The sequence below is a fragment of the Dendrobium catenatum genome, unplaced genomic scaffold (genome assembly GCF_001605985.2).
Source record: "Dendrobium catenatum unplaced genomic scaffold, ASM160598v2 original_scaffold_51051, whole genome shotgun sequence".
NCBI classification, from domain to species: Eukaryota; Viridiplantae; Streptophyta; class Magnoliopsida; order Asparagales; family Orchidaceae; genus Dendrobium; species Dendrobium catenatum.
This window is the reverse complement of record NW_021369505.1, coordinates 197,683-219,007: the sequence shown is the minus strand read 5'-3', so window position 1 is coordinate 219,007 and position 21,325 is coordinate 197,683. Positions and strand designations below refer to the sequence as shown.

Below are 21,325 nucleotides of genomic sequence, written 5' to 3'. Positions count from 1 at the left end.
TGGTTCTGCTTTTTTTTATAAATTTATTAATTCTGGTCGAAAATATCTCAGACATCTTGTTATTATAGTGTAGAAAAACATCTGAAAAATAAATTAAAATAATAGTAAATGAAATGTGATTAATGTATGAGAAGTAAAGCAGTATTAAAGCTGTCTGCTAACAAGGTTGCAATAATGGTCGAGCGGCGTACTCGAGTCGTACTGAGTTGTGTACAATTAAAAAGGTGATAGGACGATTCTGATGCAATCTTGCGGACGGACGTTTAATGGACGGTCGCAACAAAGATATGTTTTATAACAGGACCCTTAAAGAGGTTAATTAAGTGAGTGCTTGGATCCTTGATGTTATGCCATGAAATAAACGGAAATTTTTGTTGGTTACCTTAATTGTAAGTGGAAAAATTTACTTTTGGCCCCTTCAATAAGAAAATTGCAAAGAACTGCCCGTCGAGCCAGTATTGTAGATTCTGATTTGATGCAGTGTAAGAGATTATATTAATTAATCAAATATTTACTATCTTAGCGCTTTTGTGTGCATAATGAAGCAAGAAATTACCAATTTCGAAGTTCACATTTCAATATCATCAAATGTTTGAGTGTTGATTTGTTACAAGATAAAGAAACTTATATATATGCCTGCTAATATTTTCGAGCCCAAAGCCATTATATAAAGAACCGAGAAAAAAAGGTAAACATATGCGGTAGAGCGAAGTTTCATTGAGAGATGGAGTTTGTGCTGTTAGTGCTTTTTATAGGCAGCTTTCTTTGTTATTTTTTTTTTATTTTTGGTTACTTAGAAAGAAATGCTATTAAGATGCCATGCACGAAAGTCTATCACTAAATAAAACTTAAGCTTCAGTTAGCGACAGATTTTTATGATGCTGCTTATTAGATAGTATCAAAAGAAAACTTAGTCTAGCTAAGAAAATATGATGTATAACACAAATGAGCCCATAATTTCATAGTCAAGAAGCAGTTCCAAAAATTAGAATGTGCTTTCATTATTATATTCTAAATAGATTGCAATGATTTAGATAATGAATTATTATAAAAATTTTAAGATTAAAATACTAATATATAGAAAGTAAAATATTGTAATGTTCAACAATAATAATTTTTATAGATAAAATACTTTACATTAATAGTATTAGTGGACCAGTCAAATTAGGATCTGAACATTGATCAAAACAATTATCTTAAGTCGGGCAACGTATTCTCAAATGCAAACTCAAGTTGGAAGGCTTTGCCGAAATTAAGATGGGAGCATCTTGACTCCGATGTTAGAGCAAACTTGTATAGTCAAACTGAAACGTCTCGGAAATTACGAACCAGAAGCCACTTTAAGGCCCTGAAGGCCTCCCGTCGAAACCACCACTGAGGCCCGTCCACCCTCCGGCCGGACACACCGACAAGAACGTCGTTGCTCCGCTAGACCGCTCCTTTGAGCCCTCACCGTCCGCCGGGACGCCACGACTGACGTCGTTGGCTCGCCAGACTCACCACTCTGAGGCCCATCAACCTCTCGCCGGACCACCACCTGACGCGGCATTGCTCCGCTGGAACCACCAACTTGAAGCCCTCTCCTCCGCGCCGACCACCGCCTGACATCATTGAAATTCCCGCCCATGGCTGGCGAGCCGGCTCGAGCTCGTTAACAGTGACACGAGCTCGAGTTCGAGCTCGCTTTCTATCTAACGAGCCGAGCTCGATAAGAGCCAAAACTCGACTCGTTTACACCCCTAGCCCTAATTCATATCAAGATGAGGTTCCAAAATTAAAATGTGGCTTTCATTATTATATTTAAATAGAATTTCATGATTTAATAATAATAATAATTATTATTATTATAAAATTTTAAATAAAATACTAATTATTAAGAAGTAAAATTTGTATGTTCAAAATAATAATTTTATAGAAAAATAATTAACATTAAGATATTATTGGACCAGTCAAATTAGGATAATAAATTACTCTCATCGAATATATATTTATCAAATACTAAAATAATTGCTGACTAAAAGTCTAAATCATTATTATGATAGATTTGATGACCATTATCATAATTTGATTCACCTATTTTTATTTAAGTGATTATTATGTGAACGCGTCTGAAGATCAATTCAGACTAGCCACTTCATTCAATACACTGTGCATTGAGTGATGTGACGCGTCCAGATTATCCTCTAGATGCGTCCGGAATACGGATCCAAACTGACATCCGAACGCATAAGGACACCGTACGGTATAATTTTTCCTTTTATTAACATATTTGTGTGCATGAGTTTTTAGTATTAACATTCTAATACACACTTACAAAAAATTCATAATGTTAGATACAAAAATTAATATAAAAATACACATTTTAACACTAAGATGTCTGATAAGCTCAATTAGATCGCATTTTATTTAGGGTTTAGCTAAGATTGACTTGGATTGATTTGGATTAATTTTAACTAATTAAAAAAGGTTCCCTTTTGGAAAACCTAAGGAGCAAACTATTTGACCTTAGGCGCGCCAAGTCCTTTGCCGGGTCAACTACGTCTTCCACGTCTGTCCGAAGCTAATAAATGTAGAAAAAACATTAACATGATGACTTGACGAGACAGACACAGAGAAAGGTAGAGAGCGTGAAATGATTTCTGGTCAAATGCAGCGCAAACGTCAAAGGTAGCTATCGGAAATGATATATATTAGCGTTGCATCTGAGTGAAGTGAGGAGCCAATGCTGTTAAGTCATAGGCGGAAGAAATCGAGTTGGAAGAGTGAGGATCTATTTTTATTTTTTTAATAAATTTTATTTTATTTTTATATTGAACGCATAATGAGAAAAAATGAACAAGATGAGAATATTAATATTTTTTTTTTACGTGAAAAGTCTTGATGTCATTTTGAAATTGCCAAAATTAAGTAATTGATGGTGAGAAATATAAATATACCGTCACGGTATAAGTATTTGTTATGTCTTATTTAGATTTCATTTTGTGATGTTTCTTTTTTTAAAAAATTTTTTTTTTTGTATCATAATAATAGGTTTTATCTAGCCTTGATTTTTCAAGGTTTTCAATAATTTTTTTGCAATGAAGACGATAGTTTTAAAAAAATTATTTTTTCTATAGCAACTTTTCAACCAACTTAATAAAAATAGCCGTAGTCTCGGACCAAAATGAATCCTTAGTATACTTAGGAGAGGAACGGGCCTTAATTATTAGGGGGGCGCAAATTTATAAAAAAATAAAAACATATACAATACAAAATTCAAACTAACATTTGATATTGCATTATATATGTGAAGAAAAAAAATCACAAATTTAACATTTTATTTTGCATTTTCTAATAATATTACATTACAACTTTTTTTAACGTAGGGTGACCCATCAATAAAAAAAACTTGATTAATATCATTTAATTATTATATTATTGAAATCAACTGTATGAATATTATGATTCAATCAAATATATATTTTTTGATATAATATGATTATATGCTATTATCTATTCTAGTCATGCAAATCCCACATTATTTTTATTACATATTTTTCAAAATAAAATTTAGAACATATCTTAACCTAAATTTTCTCCTAAACTATAGGAGAATATTAGCCCTTAGGCCCAAAAGAGCTAATTCCACTCTTAATCAAATATCTAAGCCATAGGTAACTACTCATTATAATTTGCAAATCAAATGAATTATTACAAAGCCCACTTCCGAATTGCAGAAAGAACAAAAAGACATATCACAGGTTAAAATCATCAAATAAAATGTTACATCACTCCTCTTAATCAACAATAAGAAGAATAGAAAGCCAAAAATTACAACTTAAAGTCGAATTCATCCGAAGCATGAAAAAAAAAAAAAAACATAGGAGCTTACTTGGATTGGAAGAAGGTATGGTAAGAAGAAGATGGGCTTTTTGGCTTTCGACCTTGGACCTTCGAGCTTCTGACGGTGCAACAACAAAGAGAAATAGAGCGAATCATCAAACAAACGAAATGTCACTTACGATTTACCAAGGGCATGAAAACGGTCTGCTAGGGCAAAGAAATAAAATGAAGGGCAAATTGCCTAAAACACCACCGACGTATTTACATTAGATAGAACATATTAAATTATTTATTTGAATATTATGTTTTTAGTAGTAAAATCTCATATATAGCCTCTTTTTCCAAATTTTTTTCCTATAATCTCAAATTCTTTTAGCTATAAGAATCATTTTCATCTATTCTGTCTTATTAAAAAACACATTTTCACTTAAATCTAATAAAAAACATAAATTTTAATACTTATGACAGTATTTTTAAGTGCGTCTATATTTTTTCACATAGGTTGAATATAATACATCTACTCTCATAATCATACAATTGGAAGGCAAATTAAACCATCTAAGGTGACTCTCTTTAATCTTATTTGTCACCAAAACTACTCCCAACATTTTCACGTATATACTCATTTTGCATTCTGTCTCTAATTAAGTATAAAGCCACTCATCCTCATAAGCATTTACGTATGAGCATACTTAACTTAATTTTATGCATCTCTTTTAATGGTGACAATCAGCCAATGAAAGTCTAGCGACGATCTGCTGGTGAAAGTCTGACAGCGATGGCCTGATGGTGGGGGTTCATAGGTGGTGCTTTTAGGTTGCAGCTTCAAGATTCTTCAAGCTTCATGGCTAGCTCTCTTGATCTTTAGCCCGAGGTTTAAGCTTCAAGTCCAAGCCCCCTCTCACGTTGGGGGGGGGGGGGGGGCCCCGCGGGGGGGGGGGGGGGGGGGGGTGTCTAGAAAAATTTGGAGTGATCAATTAGACGACTCATATTGATCTCTTCGACCATAGATCATTTCTTTAGTATTTAAGTGCTTTAATGATGTTAAAATTAATCAAATGATCTTGGCTTGTTAGATTCGCCTCATTGAATTGCTTGCAAAAATTATTTGATCACCGAATTAATATTCTGAAGCTTGTAAATATTCTTCCAGCCATTGATTTGGGCCAATTGGGCTCGTATTGGATCAATTTTGATGTCGTTGGATTCATCTCGTCAAGACATTTAGTTTGGCTATAAGTTTCTTTAAATCAGAAGTTCGAAAATCCCGAATTTAATTATGAAAGTTTCCAATTCAAATATTAATTGATATTCATGTCCGATCAAGGCTATATTTGGCGACCTATCAATAATCATTAAATCAATTTCATTATCATTATTCGTTTAATTTATAATCATAATCCAGTTTATTTTTACATAATAAAACTTAAGCTTTCCATAATTAAGCTCATTTTTTTTTTAAATAATCAATCTTATCGTTTTATATTTTAAGTAATCTATAAGAAAATGGATTTAATATTCATTAAAATAAAAATAATCATCATTAAGTTTGTAGCATAATTAAATTCTCTTAATGATTAATCAACATTTGTTTATATAATATTAGAGCATCATGATAAATTAGGAGCCCGATTTCTTTTTATATACATATAGTTTTATTTTATTTACATCTTAATATAAAGTAAAAATATATTTGATATTCTAAGTAAATGTTAACTAAATTTTTATTGCATATTACATAAATGGTGATGTTGGGCAATGGCCACTAGTAGCAGTGAGCAAATTATAATAATTTAAAAAAATATTTTTTGTTATAATAATTTAAATTATTTTTTACAAATAATTATAATTGCTTGGTATAAGCTCTATGAAAGAATAAACAATAAAATAATAGCATATTAATATTTTTATGACTAATTGTTTTAAATTAGAGTAAATTAGTTTGTTCGTGATATTTGTTTTATAAATGATATATTAATATCATGTTAAAAAATTAAAATACTAGATCAATATAATGTATAAAAAATTATGGAGTTTTACATGCAAATTTTTAAATATTTATGTATTTATATTATATATCTATAATACTTAAATTTATGTATTTATATTATATATTATAATATTTAAATTATTAAAAAATAATGCTATTGTATTTGTATATATAAATTGTGATATAATTTAGATACTAAATTAGTATAAAGATAATTAAAAAATTTAGATATTGAATATGTATAAATAAATAAATAATATAAATTTAAAATTAAAAATGATATCAAAAGAGTCAAAGTCATTCCATCGCTTCTCATTTCCGTGTCTCTCGCAGTCTCGCTACCCCCCCTCACCCCGCACACGCCTCTCTCTCTCTCTCTCTCGTTTCGACTGAGTTCCAATGGCATGGAAGGGATGGACATATCGCAGATTCTCCGTTATAGCTACTCGAGTCTTTTTCTTACTCATAATATTTCAAATCCCTCTCTTTAGGTGAGGTCTCATCCCCGATCCTTGCCATCTGAAAGTGAAAATTTTTATTCGTTCTTGTTTTAATTGTTCTCAATTAAGTTACCACTTCTCTTTATAATTCCCGCATTCAAGCTGAAGAACTTATACTTTATGATTTTTTTAAAATCTAACAACTGATTGACGCAAACCCTAAATTGGATTGAAAAGGCACTTTCTTGTGTCCTTTTTTTTGGACGACAGTTGTGCAGGAAAGAGGCACAAATGACAAGATCAAAATTCTATTTTTCCTTGATTGATAACTTTGTAGTATCCTTTGCTGTTTTTAAGAGGATCGAAGCCGAAATTAGGCAGTTTTTTAACCCCCACAGTTCAATGGACGAAGATTCTTTGAATGCTATCGGTGGAACTTATTATATACTTTGTGCAAGCGTGTAGTAGTAAAGGATTTAAGAACTCAATGGTGATCTTATGCCGTATAATTTCATAGAGTTCACTGCAATTTGAAAGGCTGTATAGTGTATTGGAATTTTTAAATCAAGAGCAATTTTAGGTTGATTCTCGTAGCTCCCATCTTTATTACCGTTATTGAATAGATTAATGGGCCAGTAAATTGTCAAGGTTGTTGCTACCCTGAGGGCTAACTCCCCTTTATAGGAACCAAATTACAATGTTTTATGGTTTGCAAATTTTTGTAGCTAGCTTTACTAATATTGGAAATCCCCATGTAACAGATAAATTCTCACTCATTTATGTATCTAAAAATCTTCAAATATCTAATTGCATCTAATTAGATGTATCCCGTCATCAATGTTTTATCTATAGTATGTCAATGGGAATTGTTTTGCAGACTAACACCTCTAACAAGGACGTTTCTTTCATAATGATTAATTTTTTAGATCTACAGCCTAGTGAATTTAATGACTTGTGTAAATCCTAATGTAGCAGGAAAGTAAGAAGGATACTTATGATCTCATAGAATATTATGTCTCAATTAGAAGAATATGAAGCATCATAAAAATCTTAGCTTGGTTGGCTAAATGCCCAAAGCAGTACAAAATATTAAATCTAAGTTCCAACTAAAAATAAACGATTCTTTATAAAAGTAGCCTTACGTCCAATTGACAATTCTCCTAAGGGATCTTTGGCATAGGAGGACTCAAACAAACTCAAAATTTGCAAACAAAATATTACATAAGCAAATTGATTATGATCATCAAAGAAATAAGTTCCACAACTAGGTTGGATAGCTGCCATTAATTTATTTGGGGATCTATGGTGGAGATGGAAGGCGGTAATGTGACTAGAAGACTCTCAAGTAGGCTGCATGGTCCGGAAGTTTATAAATTATCAAATTAACGGTAGAACCTGCAATGAGGTATTTGGAGGAATTGTCTAGGTGGACTTTCAGTGACCATATATAGAAAAAGTAATGGAAGGATTGTTACATCGATCAAATAATAGCCATTTATATAATACATATGAATACCATTCATATGAACATTCAACTTAAATACAAAATAAATGGTTCACACCACACGCACACGCACACACACACGCATATGCACTGTCACACGCACATATGCATATATGCATATACATAGAGAGAGAGAGAGTGTGCGTGTGAACACAACATAGATTTTTAAGAGGTTTGATAATGTTGTAGAAATCCATTATTAGGAAGAAAATAGGAGAAGCTTCACTATTCAAGTAGAACATTACAAAATTAAATGTATGGTAATTGGCAAAATTACAAGGCTTAAGTTGTTGTATATGCTAAATAACCCTTTTATTGTAGGCCAGAAGTTGAATTTTATAGACACAAGTTGAGGCGATGCTTGCATGTTGGCGACTTAGGGCACTGTGGTTATCAAGGTTTGGTAGTGTGTGTATTGGTCCTGATAGTGCGGAAGTAGTTGAATGCAACATCGTTGTGGCATGCATGCAATAAATGAAGAATCCTTGGAATTTTGGGATCATGATTTAGGTATGAAAGAAGTGAGGCATAGTTATTTCTTTGTACTAGAGGTGATCATATGGTGTCTTCCGAATGATTGGAATGAACGATGATGATTGCTGGAGGAATCTTTTACATTTGAGGAGTTAACTTAGTTGAGTTTAGATGATATATCTAGGCAAAGGCGTTGATCCTGTTGTTTCCCTCTTGATGATCCAATCTTACTTGGATTGAATAAAATTAAGCAACAAGCCTTGTAGCATCAATCTATTTTGGAGATGAAGAACTTGTTTGTGCTTCACAAAGTGGGAGTGACTTGGCTTGGTGCTGGGAAAGCCCCTTATAGATTAGGTTTTGAATTCAAATGGCTAGTACTAGAAAATTGACCAAACTAAATTTTGAATCTTCTTGACACATGGATGGTTTTGATGAGCTGTGTGTGAAACTAGGTGTTATAGCCATATAAATCATTTTCTTATCATAGTTTCCCTCTTCTATTTCTCTCCTTGGAAATATCTTTTTATTAATGGTTTGTTGAAATTATCTCATTTATTCTCATTGTCCTTTCACTATGTAAGCTTCTCCCTAAATTTCCTCATTTGCCATTAATTGGTTAGCCACATCTAGATCTCCCTTAAATTTAATTTTGTTAATTAGTAGTCCTTGTACTTTAGCCTATATATGGGTTTATTTTGTATTTTAAGATGATGATGAATGAATGAAAGATTATGTTAATGCTAGGGTGTCCCCTGCCTATTTAATACTGCCGTTATCAGGTCCCAAGTCCTGGATGAGAAAAGTGGAGGGTTGCGTTAGGTAGTCGACAACCAGCGTAAAATTTGTCGAACAATAATGACATGAATCCTTTAAGAAATTATGTTAATGTTGGGGCGTCTCCTGGAAGCGACGCGCTGTATGGCCTGAATACAGTGCCAACTGTGCAAGGGCCGCTGCACCGGCACCCGGGTGCCATGTTAAATAGGCAAGGGTTCCCACATTAAGGATGGATGTGGGCAAAGAAGCTAGTTCATGAAACTAAAATTAGGATATGAACTTGGAATATAGGTTCCCTTACAGGAAAATTAATTGAATTAATAGATATTATGATTCATAGGAAGTTAAATATTTTGTGCATTCAGGAAACTAAGTGGGTTGAAGAGAAGGCTAAGGAAATTGATAGTTTAGGATTTAAACTTTGGTATTCGAGTAGGAGTCGTACTAGAATTGGTGTAGGTGTTATTATAGATAAGAGTTTAAAGGATAATGTTATTAAAATTAATAGGATTGAAGCTAGAATTATAGCTTTAAAGATTGTTGTTGATGATAAGATTGTTAATATTATAAGTGCTTATGCTCCTCAAGTAGGTTTGGATATGAGTTCTAAATTAAATTTTTGGAATGACTTAGAAGAATTAATACAAAAGATACCTCTTGAAGAAAGAGTTTTTATTGGAGGAGATTTAAATAGATATGTTGGTAGAGAGGTAGATGATTTTAAAAACATTCATGGTGGCCATGGATTTGGAACAACGAATGAAGGTGGCAAGACCATATTAGATTTTTGTTTAGCTTATGAAAAAAGTGGCTAGTGATCTTAAGAATATTGCAAAAGATGTCCTTGGAGTATCAAAGGGAAAAGCTCCTAATAGTAAAAATAGTTGGTGGTGGAATCCTAATGTGCAAGAAAAGATAAAAAATAAGAAGCTTTGTTATAAAAATTGGTTTAATTTTAAAAATTCCGATAATTGGGAAATATATAAAGTTGCTCGTAAGGATGCTAAGAAAGCAATATGCGATGCAAAGACATTAGCTTTAGTGATTTATATAATAGATTAGATACTAAAGAGGGAGAAATATATATGTATAAGTTAGCCAAACAAAGAGATATGAGTAGTAAGGATTTAGTTCAAGTGAAGTGTGTTAAGGATGAAGATCAAAAATTACTTTTCTTAGAAGATGATATTCAACAAAGATGGATGAGATATTTTGCTAACCTTTTTAATGAAGATTGTGAAAATAAGATTGACTGTAGTGACCTTAGCACCCTAAATGAAAGTAAAGATTTCTGTTTTTATCGGCGTATTAGTAAAACTGAAGTTAGAGAGGCTTTAAATAGAATGAAGGGTGGAAAAGCTGTTGGACCTGATGATATTCCAATAGAGGTGTGGAAATGCTTAGGAGATGAAGGGATTTCTTGGCTTACTAAACTTTTTAATACTATTTTGAAGACTAAAAAGATGCCAGATGAGTGGAGAATGAGTGTGTTAATTCCTATTTTTAAGAATAAAGGTGATGCTCAAGATTGTGCGAATTATAGAGGTATTAAGTTAATGTGTCATACTTTAAAACTATGGGAGCGAGTTATGGAGCATAGGTTGCGGTGTGATACTAATGTTTCTCAAAATCAATTTGGATTCATGTCGGGTAGGTCGACTATGGAAGCCATACATTTATTCAGAGGTTTGATGGAAAAATATAGAGGAAATAAGGAGGATCTACATATGATATTTATTGATTTAGAAAAAGCATATGATAAAGTTCCAAGAGAAGTGCTATGGAGAGTTCTTGAAAAGAAAGGAGTTAATAATGCTTATATTCAAATCATTAAAGATATGTATGCAGGAGCTATTACTTGTGTTCAAACACAAGGTGGTTTGACCAAGTATTTCCCTATTTCGGTTGGGTTACATCAAGGATCAGCCTTAAGCCCATATCTTTTTGCTTTAGTCATGGATGTTCTCACTATACATTTGCAAGATGATGTACCTTGGTGTATGCTTTTTGTTGATGATATTCTTCTTGTTGATAAGACTAGAGAGGGAGTTGAAGGTAAACTTGAATTATGGAGGTCAACCTTAGAGTCTAAAGGTTTTTGCTTGAGTAGATCTAAAACGGAATATATGGAGTGTAATTTTAGCAGTAATAGTCCTAGTGAGGGGATTGTGACTTTGGGCGATCAAGTCATTAATAAGAGTACACGTTTTAGATATCTTGGATCTATTGTTCAGAGTGATGGTGAAATAGATGGGGATGTTATCAGTAGAATTCAAGTTGGATGGTTGAAGTGGCGGAATGCATCGGGCTTGTTATGTGATAGAAATGTTCCCCTCAAACTTAAGGGAAAATTCTATAAGATGGTAGTGAGGTCTGCAATGCTTTATGGTGCCGAATGTTGGCCATTAAAAGAGAAACATAATACTAAGTTAAGTTTGACAGAGATGAGGATGCTCAGGTGGATGAGTGGCTTTACCCTTAGAGATAGGATACGAAATGAGCATATACATGAAAAGGTTGGAGTAGCTCCAGTAGAAGATAAGATTAGAGAGAGCCGCCTTAGATGGTTTGGTCACATAAAAAGGCGGCCTTCCGATGACCCGGTTAGGAGAGTAGAAGTATTAGATTTGACTTGTGTTAAGAAAGGTAGGGGTAGACCTAAAAAGACTTGGTTAGAAAATATTAGGAATGACCTTTCTTTATTAGATTTAAACGAGAATTTGACTTTTAATAGGACACAATGGAGAAAAAGGATTCATGTAGCCGACCCCACGTAGTGGGATAAATGCTTGATGTTGTTGTTGTTGTTGTTTGTTGTTGATGAATGAATGAAAGATCTAAGAATTCCTCTTACATGTACTGTTCTTCCCTTTGAGGGCTTAGTTGATGTGATTATTGCCACTTTTAGCATGGAGTACATCTTTTAGTTTTGAGAATCAACTTCTTGATGAAGGATTACTCATGAAATTGCTTCTTCAACTTATCAATATCTTATTTTCTTTCTTTCTTTAGCTATCTATTTTTTTATTAAACCTCCTTCCTATAAAGTTTATTTTTAGCTTTCTCTTTTAGGTTATTATTAACTTTGCTCATTATTGGCTATCTCATTTTTTGTTTAGCGATAGTTCTTTATAGATAGTTTAAGTATTTTTAAGACCAACTCTAAAAAGTTAAATCACTTATTCATTAACTTAGATCTCTAAGTATTTTATCTTGAGAAAGTAATCGATAATTTATTGCAAGACCTCTTTTTTATGAAAATAGTGAGAATTATTCTTGCATAATTGGTAGGATAACCTGGGCTTTTCATTCTACATCATTTTGATATCAAATTAAGTTGATCATTGCTTTAATTAAACCTTAGATTATTAGCATGAGATTGCTTACTAGTTCCTCTTTAGGAGTATTTGAGTACTCCTTGGTTTATCTCATACAATGCAGAGGTATAGCTCTATCTTTGTGGTTATAGGCTGTTCTGTTCGATGCTAGTCATGTCTCCCGTGGCCTCTTCGTGTGCTGTCCAACCGATTGGTTTTTTTGGCCTTTTTGCCTCCCTCTGTTCTATTGGTTTATGTGGGTGGCTATTTGGCTGTTGGGATCCCTTTCTTCTCCTATAAATAGTGGTTGTTTTGTGGCATTTAAAAGGAGATTTTGGTGAGAAAATATTTGGAATGTAAAACCTGTGGGTTTTGTTCTAGCTTGCGAGCTAGCCCTCTTTCTCTTCTCCTCTATTTGACTTCGTCCCGGGCTTCTTATCTATTTCTTCTCTCCGCAAGTTTCCACCCCATTTTTATCTTTCTTCTCAATCAATATAAAAGTTGTAAGGTGTCTTGAGTCGTATTTTTAGGGTGTCATTGCAACGTGTTATGTCTTTTATTTCAAGTTTGTAGTGTCAAATTTTGTGTCTTACTTTTTGTCATTTTGAAAGGAAGACGTCAAGTTTATATGCAATATGTTGGTAGTCCCTATGCCTTGTTATTTTTTATTGCATAAAGTTGGTATTAGAGCTTTAGGTTGTAATGAGTCTTCCTTTCTTTGAGTCTTAAAAAAAAAGAGGACAGTCTGTGCACCTTGGAAGTCTAGAATATTTTTCATCAGGAGATGAAATTCTTCTGCCAGGGGAGAATTGATGTAGGTAGAGCCGGCCTTTTGGTGTTCCCCATGCCGATTTTAATTCCCAAAAGATGCATTTTCGGTTTCCCCTTTATGAGCCATTTAATGCTTCGGTTTTCCCCCACTTTTGGGGCTGTTTTGATGCTTCGGTTTCTTCCCCAGGTGGCTGCCCCTTCGGTTCCCGCTTGCTGCGGTTTTCAAGGGTATTCTATTGGCTGATTTTGAGGTGCATTAAATACATGTATTAATTATTTTTTTTACCTTTTCTTCCCCTATATAAGAGTTGTTTTGTGTATATTTTAGGAGGGTTTTAGAAATGAAAAATGTGGAATGTAAAAACCTGCGGGTTTACATAGCTTGCGAGCTATGGTCTTTTTTCCCCTGCTCTTAAAATTTATCTTGGTCTTCTAATCCCTTCTTCTCTATCCACGGTTTCCGCCCCATTTGTATCATTCTTCTCTAAAATATATATAAGTTTTATGATTTATGTTTGTCTTTTGTAGTTGAAGTTGTGTCTCTTAATTTGCAATCTTAGCGTTTATATTTATCTATGTTGTAAGAAAGGAAGATTTGTGTCTTTGTAATATTTTTTTATTGCATCAATTTGGTATCAGAGCTTTAGGTTGTGTACAAGTCTTTTTGTGAGTTTTTTTAAAAAAAATATATTTACAATAATGAGCAGAAAGATAACTTTTATATTAGAACATAAAAACACCTAACTTTTCATTGATTAAAAAGAAAGATTCTGATGGGGTGGACACTTGCGGAGAGAAGAAGTAGATAAGAAGCCCGAGACGAAATCTAAGAGAGGAGAAGAGAAAAGGGTCTAGCTCGCAAGCTAGAACAAAACCCGCAGGCTTTATATTCCAAATATTCTCTCACACAAAACATACTCTCGAATGCCACAAAACAACCTCTATTTATAGTAGAAGAAAGGGATCCCAACAGCCAAACAGCCGCTCACATAAACCAATAAAACAGAGGGAGGCAAAAAGGCCAAAAAAACCAATCGGTTAGACAACACACGAAGAGGCCACGAGAGACAGGAACAGCAGCGAACAAAACAAGCACCAGAAGGGGGGGAAGCATCAGGACAGGCAGAGGAACTGAATAGGCTAAAAGGGGAAATGAACCCGGTAACACAGAAGCAGCAAAAAGACAAATAAATCCCATTAAACTTCAAATCCTTATTTTTCCCCAACACCAAACAGAAACACCTAAATAATGGGCTAAGGCCCATTAAGCTAAAATCAGCCCACCAATTAAATACCCAAATAGGCATGTCTTGCTTGCATCAATTCTCCTATGGTTGAGAAATCTCATCCCTTGATGAGATGACTTTAGAGTTTTCCTGACGAGACGAAGGCGCCACATCCAATTCTTGTATTAAGGCCGCATATTTTCTCTGAATCATTTCTCTTTCTTCCTTAAACTGGGCTTGCAGAAGTTTCTTCCTCTTATCGTATTTTTTCATACACAAGTACATTTAATATTGAATTTTATACAACTTGTTCTGTATGGGATTGGTGGAACTTCCTTGCGGCGGGATCCATCGGCTTTTAGGAATAGCTTCTTCAAGATTATTTGGCTTACGTTCTCCAACTTCAAACTCAATTACATCATGATTTTTCATTTTTTCTTTAATACTTAAAAAAAAGGAAGACCCAACAAAAACCTAGACTCTGATACCAATTTGATGTAGACAAGATAAATTGCCTACAAATACAAAATTTGCAAGTCTTCCAAAATTGACCTACTTCAAACCAAATATACTGAAAAAAATGACTAATCGGACGACTTAACAACAAAATTACTAATTATAGATGATATGATAACAAAGACACGTTAAAAGACACTTAAACACAATACATTGATAATAATATAAGTTGAGAAGAAAGATACAATGGAGTGGTAACCTGGAGAGGAGAAGGTTAGAAGACCGCGATGAGGTTATAGAAGAAGGAGAAGAAGAAGCGGCATAGCTTGCAAGCTATCCAGAAAACTCTCAGGTTTTACATTTTCCAAATATTGTTCACACATCACATATTCTAAAATAACCCAAAACAATCCTTTATATAGGAGGAAAGAAGAAGCCCAAAAGCCCACAAAATAGCCCTCATAAATTAAAGAAAAGAAGCCCAAGAGTCACCCAATCGGCCCTATTAAAATGGAGAAGAGGAGTCCCAAAAATCACCATAAATTAGGAATTCCAAATGCCAATTCAACCGCCCACTCAAGCCAACCAGAAAAGAGAAGAAAAATGCAGCATTTAGTTTACATTGGGAGCCCAAGCATCCAACTTTATATACATACAGGAATCGAACAGCAGCCAGGGACCCGAACAGGCAGAACCAGGGAGCCGAACAACCAGCAAGAGGAATGGGACAACCAAGCAGGGAAATTGGGAAAGTACGAGCAGGAGCCAAATAGCCACATCAAAGGGAGCAGGAACCGAGCAACCACAACAAAGGGATCAGGATCCGAACAGCCACCAAGCAGCCAGTAAATCAACTGGCTCTTCCCATTTTGCTTGCATCAATAACTCTCCACTAAACCCACTTTAACCCCTTTAATATATTGTTCTCATGTTTAATAAACCCATCTCAACCCCTTTCTTCTTTTTTATCTCTCTTATTTCTCCTTCAATAATCCTCCACAAGGCCAACTTAATATCCATGTAATTAACAAACCTCCATCTTATCTCCTAAATATCTCATCTAATTTCCTCCAACAAAATTTCAAATTTTAAATCAATTATATCTTTTCCTGCCCATCTTTTCTAACTCTCCAAAAAAAAAAAAAAAAATTACAGACAACGTAAAAGAAAGAAATAAAGCAAAAAAAAATCAACTAGATTCTACAAGCAATTATGAATCTCCATTAATGCAATCCACCTTCATCTAATAAGTGTTAGTCATATTTATCTCAAGATGTTTAAATCATCTTATTCAAATGTTGTTTTTCCATTTTTCGAGAGTAGTTCATATGTCAATTTATCTGCGACTTCCAAATGAGCTTGTTGGTGTTTCTTCAAGATCACAATCCTTGGAAGTTTCATTCGTTGTTTTGTGATCCATAACTAATGGAGCATGATGTTTACTTTCTTTGTATCATGACTACTATTCTTTGGTTAGTGTTTTGTAATAAGTTGAATTGACATGGTTGTAAATTTTGAATTTTATTTTGCTATGGATATTTTGAATTATTTTTTGCCTTTTGGGTATTGCTTGGTATGGAGCTGTGAAGCTACTGCTGGATAATTTGTGAAAATTGTTAGACTTGTTGATTATATTTGGTGTGGGATGCATTTACTCTGCTGTGCATAACTCAAAAATTGATTTTACATGTTTGCTTGAAGTATTTTTATGTGCTATATGAGGTCGAAAGGTCAACATGACAACAACCATTCCAAGAAAATTATTATAAATGATCTAGAAAATCAAACTAAAAAATTGAACATCATATCAATGCTTTGGGTCTTCTTTTTTTGCATATCATTTAGTGAAGTTTTTTTATAAAAAAAAATATGAAATAGGTCAATGTATATCTTCCTCATATAGTCTCAAATCCCATAGATGATTTCTTTCCTTTGGTAAGTCCTTAAACATAGCCCACATACAACACAAGCCCATATGGTCAACTGTCAACTACTTGTGAGAGAATTTCAACAATGGCATGTGAGATTTTTATTCTTGTGCGGAGAGGTTCATTTGAGACCAGAAACGATTTCATGGGGAGAGGGTTGCGGATGCAAGGCATGCCAACAGGAAAAACAAATCATGGCGTCCTAGAGAAATGGGAGTAGAGGAGAATCATAGAGATCGCCAGAGGGAGAGTTGTTGAAGGCTTTTGCATGGGGTGAGGGTCGTGCAAGTGAGCTGAGGAGTTGATTGGTTGCGAGTATGGAAAGCTAAGGTAAAGGAGCTAAGGCTGTCAATATTCATACGCTTAGGCAATAATACAGAAACTTTGAGGATGTTGTGGACATTTAGTGTTTATGAAATGTTGCGTAGTAGGCTTCGTTTGGTACGGCTTTCTTTCTGCTTCTTAAAGTAAATTTTTAGTATAAAATTTTAATTTTTGCATTAAAAGCTGCTTTAAGAAGCAGCAAAAAAGCCGTCCCAAACGAAGCTTTAGTTTTTGTGAAAGGAGAAGTTGTATGAGATTTGCCCGTCTTGGTGCCGCATTTGCATGTCCAGCTTTCTGTGCCTCTGCTTCTTTGAATGGAGGATATGCTGCAAGCTCGCTTTTGTGATTTTGTGAGGGAGCTTTCTCCTCTCCCCTTTCTTGCCTCGGAGTACATCGGATTGCTCTCCCAAGCTTTAAAGCCCCCTCTGCAATCTACAATATTTGTTCCCTTTTCAGGAGATCATCCCCTATTGAAACTGCATTCATTTTTTTTATTAAACTGAATGAAATTTGATTACTTCCAGTTAGGTTTCCAGATTAGCAAAATTGAAATCAATCTTCCTTGCAATTCAGTGAATCAAGTGAATGCATACCCATGTATGCTTGTATACATCATCTAGCTCGCCAATATTGTTATTGTTTTTCTTATAATAATACAACTAACATAATTATCTTGTAAGGAAAGCTGTTAGAAGCTTTACTGGCAGTGTATGCTGAACTTGAATGTTATGATTTGCACATTTTCAACTTTTGTCTTCAAGATCAACTCAAGCAGTGCCTCAGCCAAAGTCTAATATCCAAATCGATCAATCCAGAAACTCCTCAGTTTATTCTTCACTGTGTACTTTGTTTTTTTTTTGGTGACGTGCATGACAGACATACTTTTCTTCTTCACTGTGTACTTTTCTTTCTTTTTTTTGTGATGCGCATCACATACAAGTAATTTTCTTTTAATTTCATTGTCTGTCAGTACATATTGAAATATTTCGGGGTCCAGCACTCCAAGAGTTATTTCTCTTTTCTTCACGTAGCATATTTGTCCATCAGTTCTCGCCTTCTCACACTCAAATTATTTTATTTGAACTGTACAGTTTCATTGAAAGCTTATATGTTGTGAATCTAATTGGATAAAAAAGGTCACGCCTACTCTTCTCGTCTTCAAAGAAATTTTTTTGGGATTAACAAATATTGAGAATTGCCTAGGATTGTATGCTCAACATGAATTACCGATAATGCCTATATTTTATACATCCACGGTTCATTCTGAAGAAAGTTTTTGATGGACTAATATCGATATCATTCAAGAAAATGCTACAGATGATATGATTGAAGATATTGGGTCGCATTTTAATGAAGCTCGCCAAAATAAATATGACATTGACTGATGTTGTTCTTAGTAGAATATTTAGGCATGCCTCCACGCTTGAGTCTATTATAGTATAAATCAAGCTCTTTAAGTGTCCATCAATTAAGATTATATCTTGCGACCATATTTTTAATTTAAATACATAAGGCAGATCTGTTTGAGAAATTGCAGTTGAATGGATGGCCACCATATTTATTTAATCTACTTGGAAGTTTGACCTTCAGGTCAAAGGTCATTGTGGCAAGGGATTTTTTCGTGCAGATGCTGAATATGTCCGGAGGCGAATGAGAAAGCACCACATCATGCAATGTAATATGCATTGGGTGATGCGGCACCTCCTCATTTGCCTCCATACGCGTTTGGCGTTGGCATGTAATAATTCTTCCATTGTGGGAGGGGGAGTGATTCTGTGGATCTAATTGAGTTAAGTTAGTTCGGGAGGGTTAGTGAGTGGATTTGCCTTTTATGCAGTAAATACCCCCATATTTAGGGAGGATTATGTTATTTTTATATTGAGAGTGCTGAGCAACATGAAATGCTTTATTAGTATCTTGGATCCTAAGGTTATAAATGACCAAATTGATTTTCATAAGGCTAGCAACGAAGTTTTTGTTTGATGGTTCCCTAGAAAATTTCGGCAACATCTGATTAAGGCTTCGTTTGTGATGACTTTCTTGTTGCTTCTTAAATCAGTTTTTTAGTATAAAAATTTTAATTTTTTACTAAAAAGCTGCTTTAAGAAGCAATAAAAAATTCGTCCCAAACAAAACCTAAATTGCTTGAGTGATTAAAAATGTATTTGCTAATGATCATTGAGTTCCATTCCAGCTTTGAACCTAAGAATCCTACAGACAAACTCTGTCTTAGTACATTCTGCAGGCTTTAGACGACTTCTGAGTGACGCTGCCAATTCCTTTTCATCACTGCAGAATTTGATTCTTTTTTCACAATTTTGCTTCTGCTATTAGGATACAATGCCGGTCTGGTATGTGCACAACACCTATACAGGTGACGGCATCGCAGTTAGTCGCAAATCAAGTATTTCCACAACCTGTTGTGAAGGCTCTCCTCTACCCCGGTGCAATACTAAATGGCATTTATACCAACTTGACATTTCCAAGCTGGGACAATCTGCTCCAAATATACAACCTCACTAATATTAATAATGCTTCTGCAGTAGTTGATCTTCAGCGCCTCGAGGTTCTTCTTCTTCGCAGCCCGAAACCTGTGAATTAATTTTTCATCAGTCTCAGGCTTCATTTGGAACAACTTTCTTTCTGCTTCTTAAAGCATAATTTTTATACTAAAAAGCAGCTTTAAGAAGCAAAAAGAAAGTCGTCCCAAACGAAGCCTCATTCAGTCAAGTCACTAACTTGGTGTGAAAGCTCAGGTTCTTGCAGGAAGCTACTTCGCGGTCGCCGGCGGTATAATAGGAATCTTGAATCCTGGGAGAATGAGCATGTTTGGTACTCTTCTAGTGGTTTGGGGCTTGGTGAAGGAAGGAATACTAGGAAAACCAGTTGCCACTGATCCAGAAAAGGCAGTTTATGTGTACCCAACAATGGTGATTGCACTCATATGTGCTGTATGTTCGGTGAAGTCTAATCCCAGGAAAGCTAGCAGAACTAGTAATGCTCAACCCACTGCGAAGCCTCTGAAGAGCTCAACAAAATCGAAGTTGAATTAAAAGGAGCTTCTGAGATGGTTTTAGTTTTATTACTGTATTTTAACTTTTCAATCTGTATGGATTCTTATGAGGTTTTACTGGAGTTTTCTTTTTGTGAGGCAGTGAAACTCTGGTCATGTTTATTATCCATTTGCAGTGCAAAGCTTGTAATGTGAAGGCTGTTATTGAATGGGGGATTTACATGCATAACATTATTATTATTATTTTTTAATTTGTATATTTAGTAATTTTTTTAACTTTATTTTTAATTTAGTACTAATCATGTCTCACAAAACTTTAAGGGCAATAATAAAAATATTGCTCAATTTTCATCTTTTGTTAGGGAGAATGATGCCCAAAGGTTTGGGATTTGTTCAGGATAATTTTCTTATTATTTTGTAAAACTATTTTTTATATAAAAGATTAGTGAGTTAAAAATTTCTTTATGAAAAAATTGACTTAGAAAACAGTAACAAAGTTATCCTAAATTTTGGAGCTTGCGTTGGATTAATTATTTTGTGCGGACACCATATGCTGTGCGGAGGTAAATCAGAGTACATCATGTCATCTTATTGCTGTGTATCATAGTTGTGTACCTTCTGTGCATCGGCTGAACTTGTGCGTTTTGATTCGTCTCCGGATATAGAGCTATGTCCGGTGTCCGTTATAGAAATAATTTCTCCTTGCAATGTGAGCATTTGGCCAGAAGATGTTCGGTGGGTTGGGTGGGGGGGGAAGCAAATGGATTAGTATGAACTTGCATTCAACAACAATACTCGACCTCGGTTGGTGGTTTGCAAGTAGGTTGAGCCTCGAGTTCAGCTTTTCTTTTTGTATTGGTTAGCTCGAATTCGATTTTTGGCTTGAGGTTGTTGGAGAAGTGTCACGAGGAACGTGTTGGGAGTTCCTTGGAGAAGATATCCACTGCAATTATAATAAAATTGATGGAAATCATACTCGAGAGAGAGTTTGTAGACATGAAATTGTGCATGAATTGAAGTATAGTATGATAGTTGCATTTCCAGCCAAAATCCATTGATTTAGAATTCGAATTCATGCTCTAAACTTATAAAATTTTAAAACAATTAAATTACAAAACAAATCAAATAATCCTAAATATTTATAAAAAATCATTTTGATTTTATGCATTTAAGGTATACGCAAAGGGGAATGTACCTTTATCTAAAACATAATGAATTCTATTTAATCAAATAAAATGAAAAATATTTATTTTAGTTAATCAATATTTATTTAGTTAAAA

General features: G+C 34.2%; 1 protein-coding gene across 1 annotated transcript; it reads left to right on the top strand.

Annotated features, from left to right (window-relative positions):
• The first annotated feature begins 6,125 nt into the window (after positions 1 to 6,125).
• Positions 6,126 to 20,296, top strand: LOC110116040. Its single transcript, XM_020849480.2, has 3 exons — positions 6,126 to 6,303; positions 19,367 to 19,598; positions 19,789 to 20,296. Exons 1-3 carry the CDS (start codon positions 6,212 to 6,214, stop codon positions 20,083 to 20,085), a joined length of 621 nt encoding a protein of 206 aa, XP_020705139.1. The 5' UTR covers positions 6,126 to 6,211; the 3' UTR covers positions 20,086 to 20,296.
• The last annotated feature ends 1,029 nt before the right edge of the window (positions 20,297 to 21,325 follow it).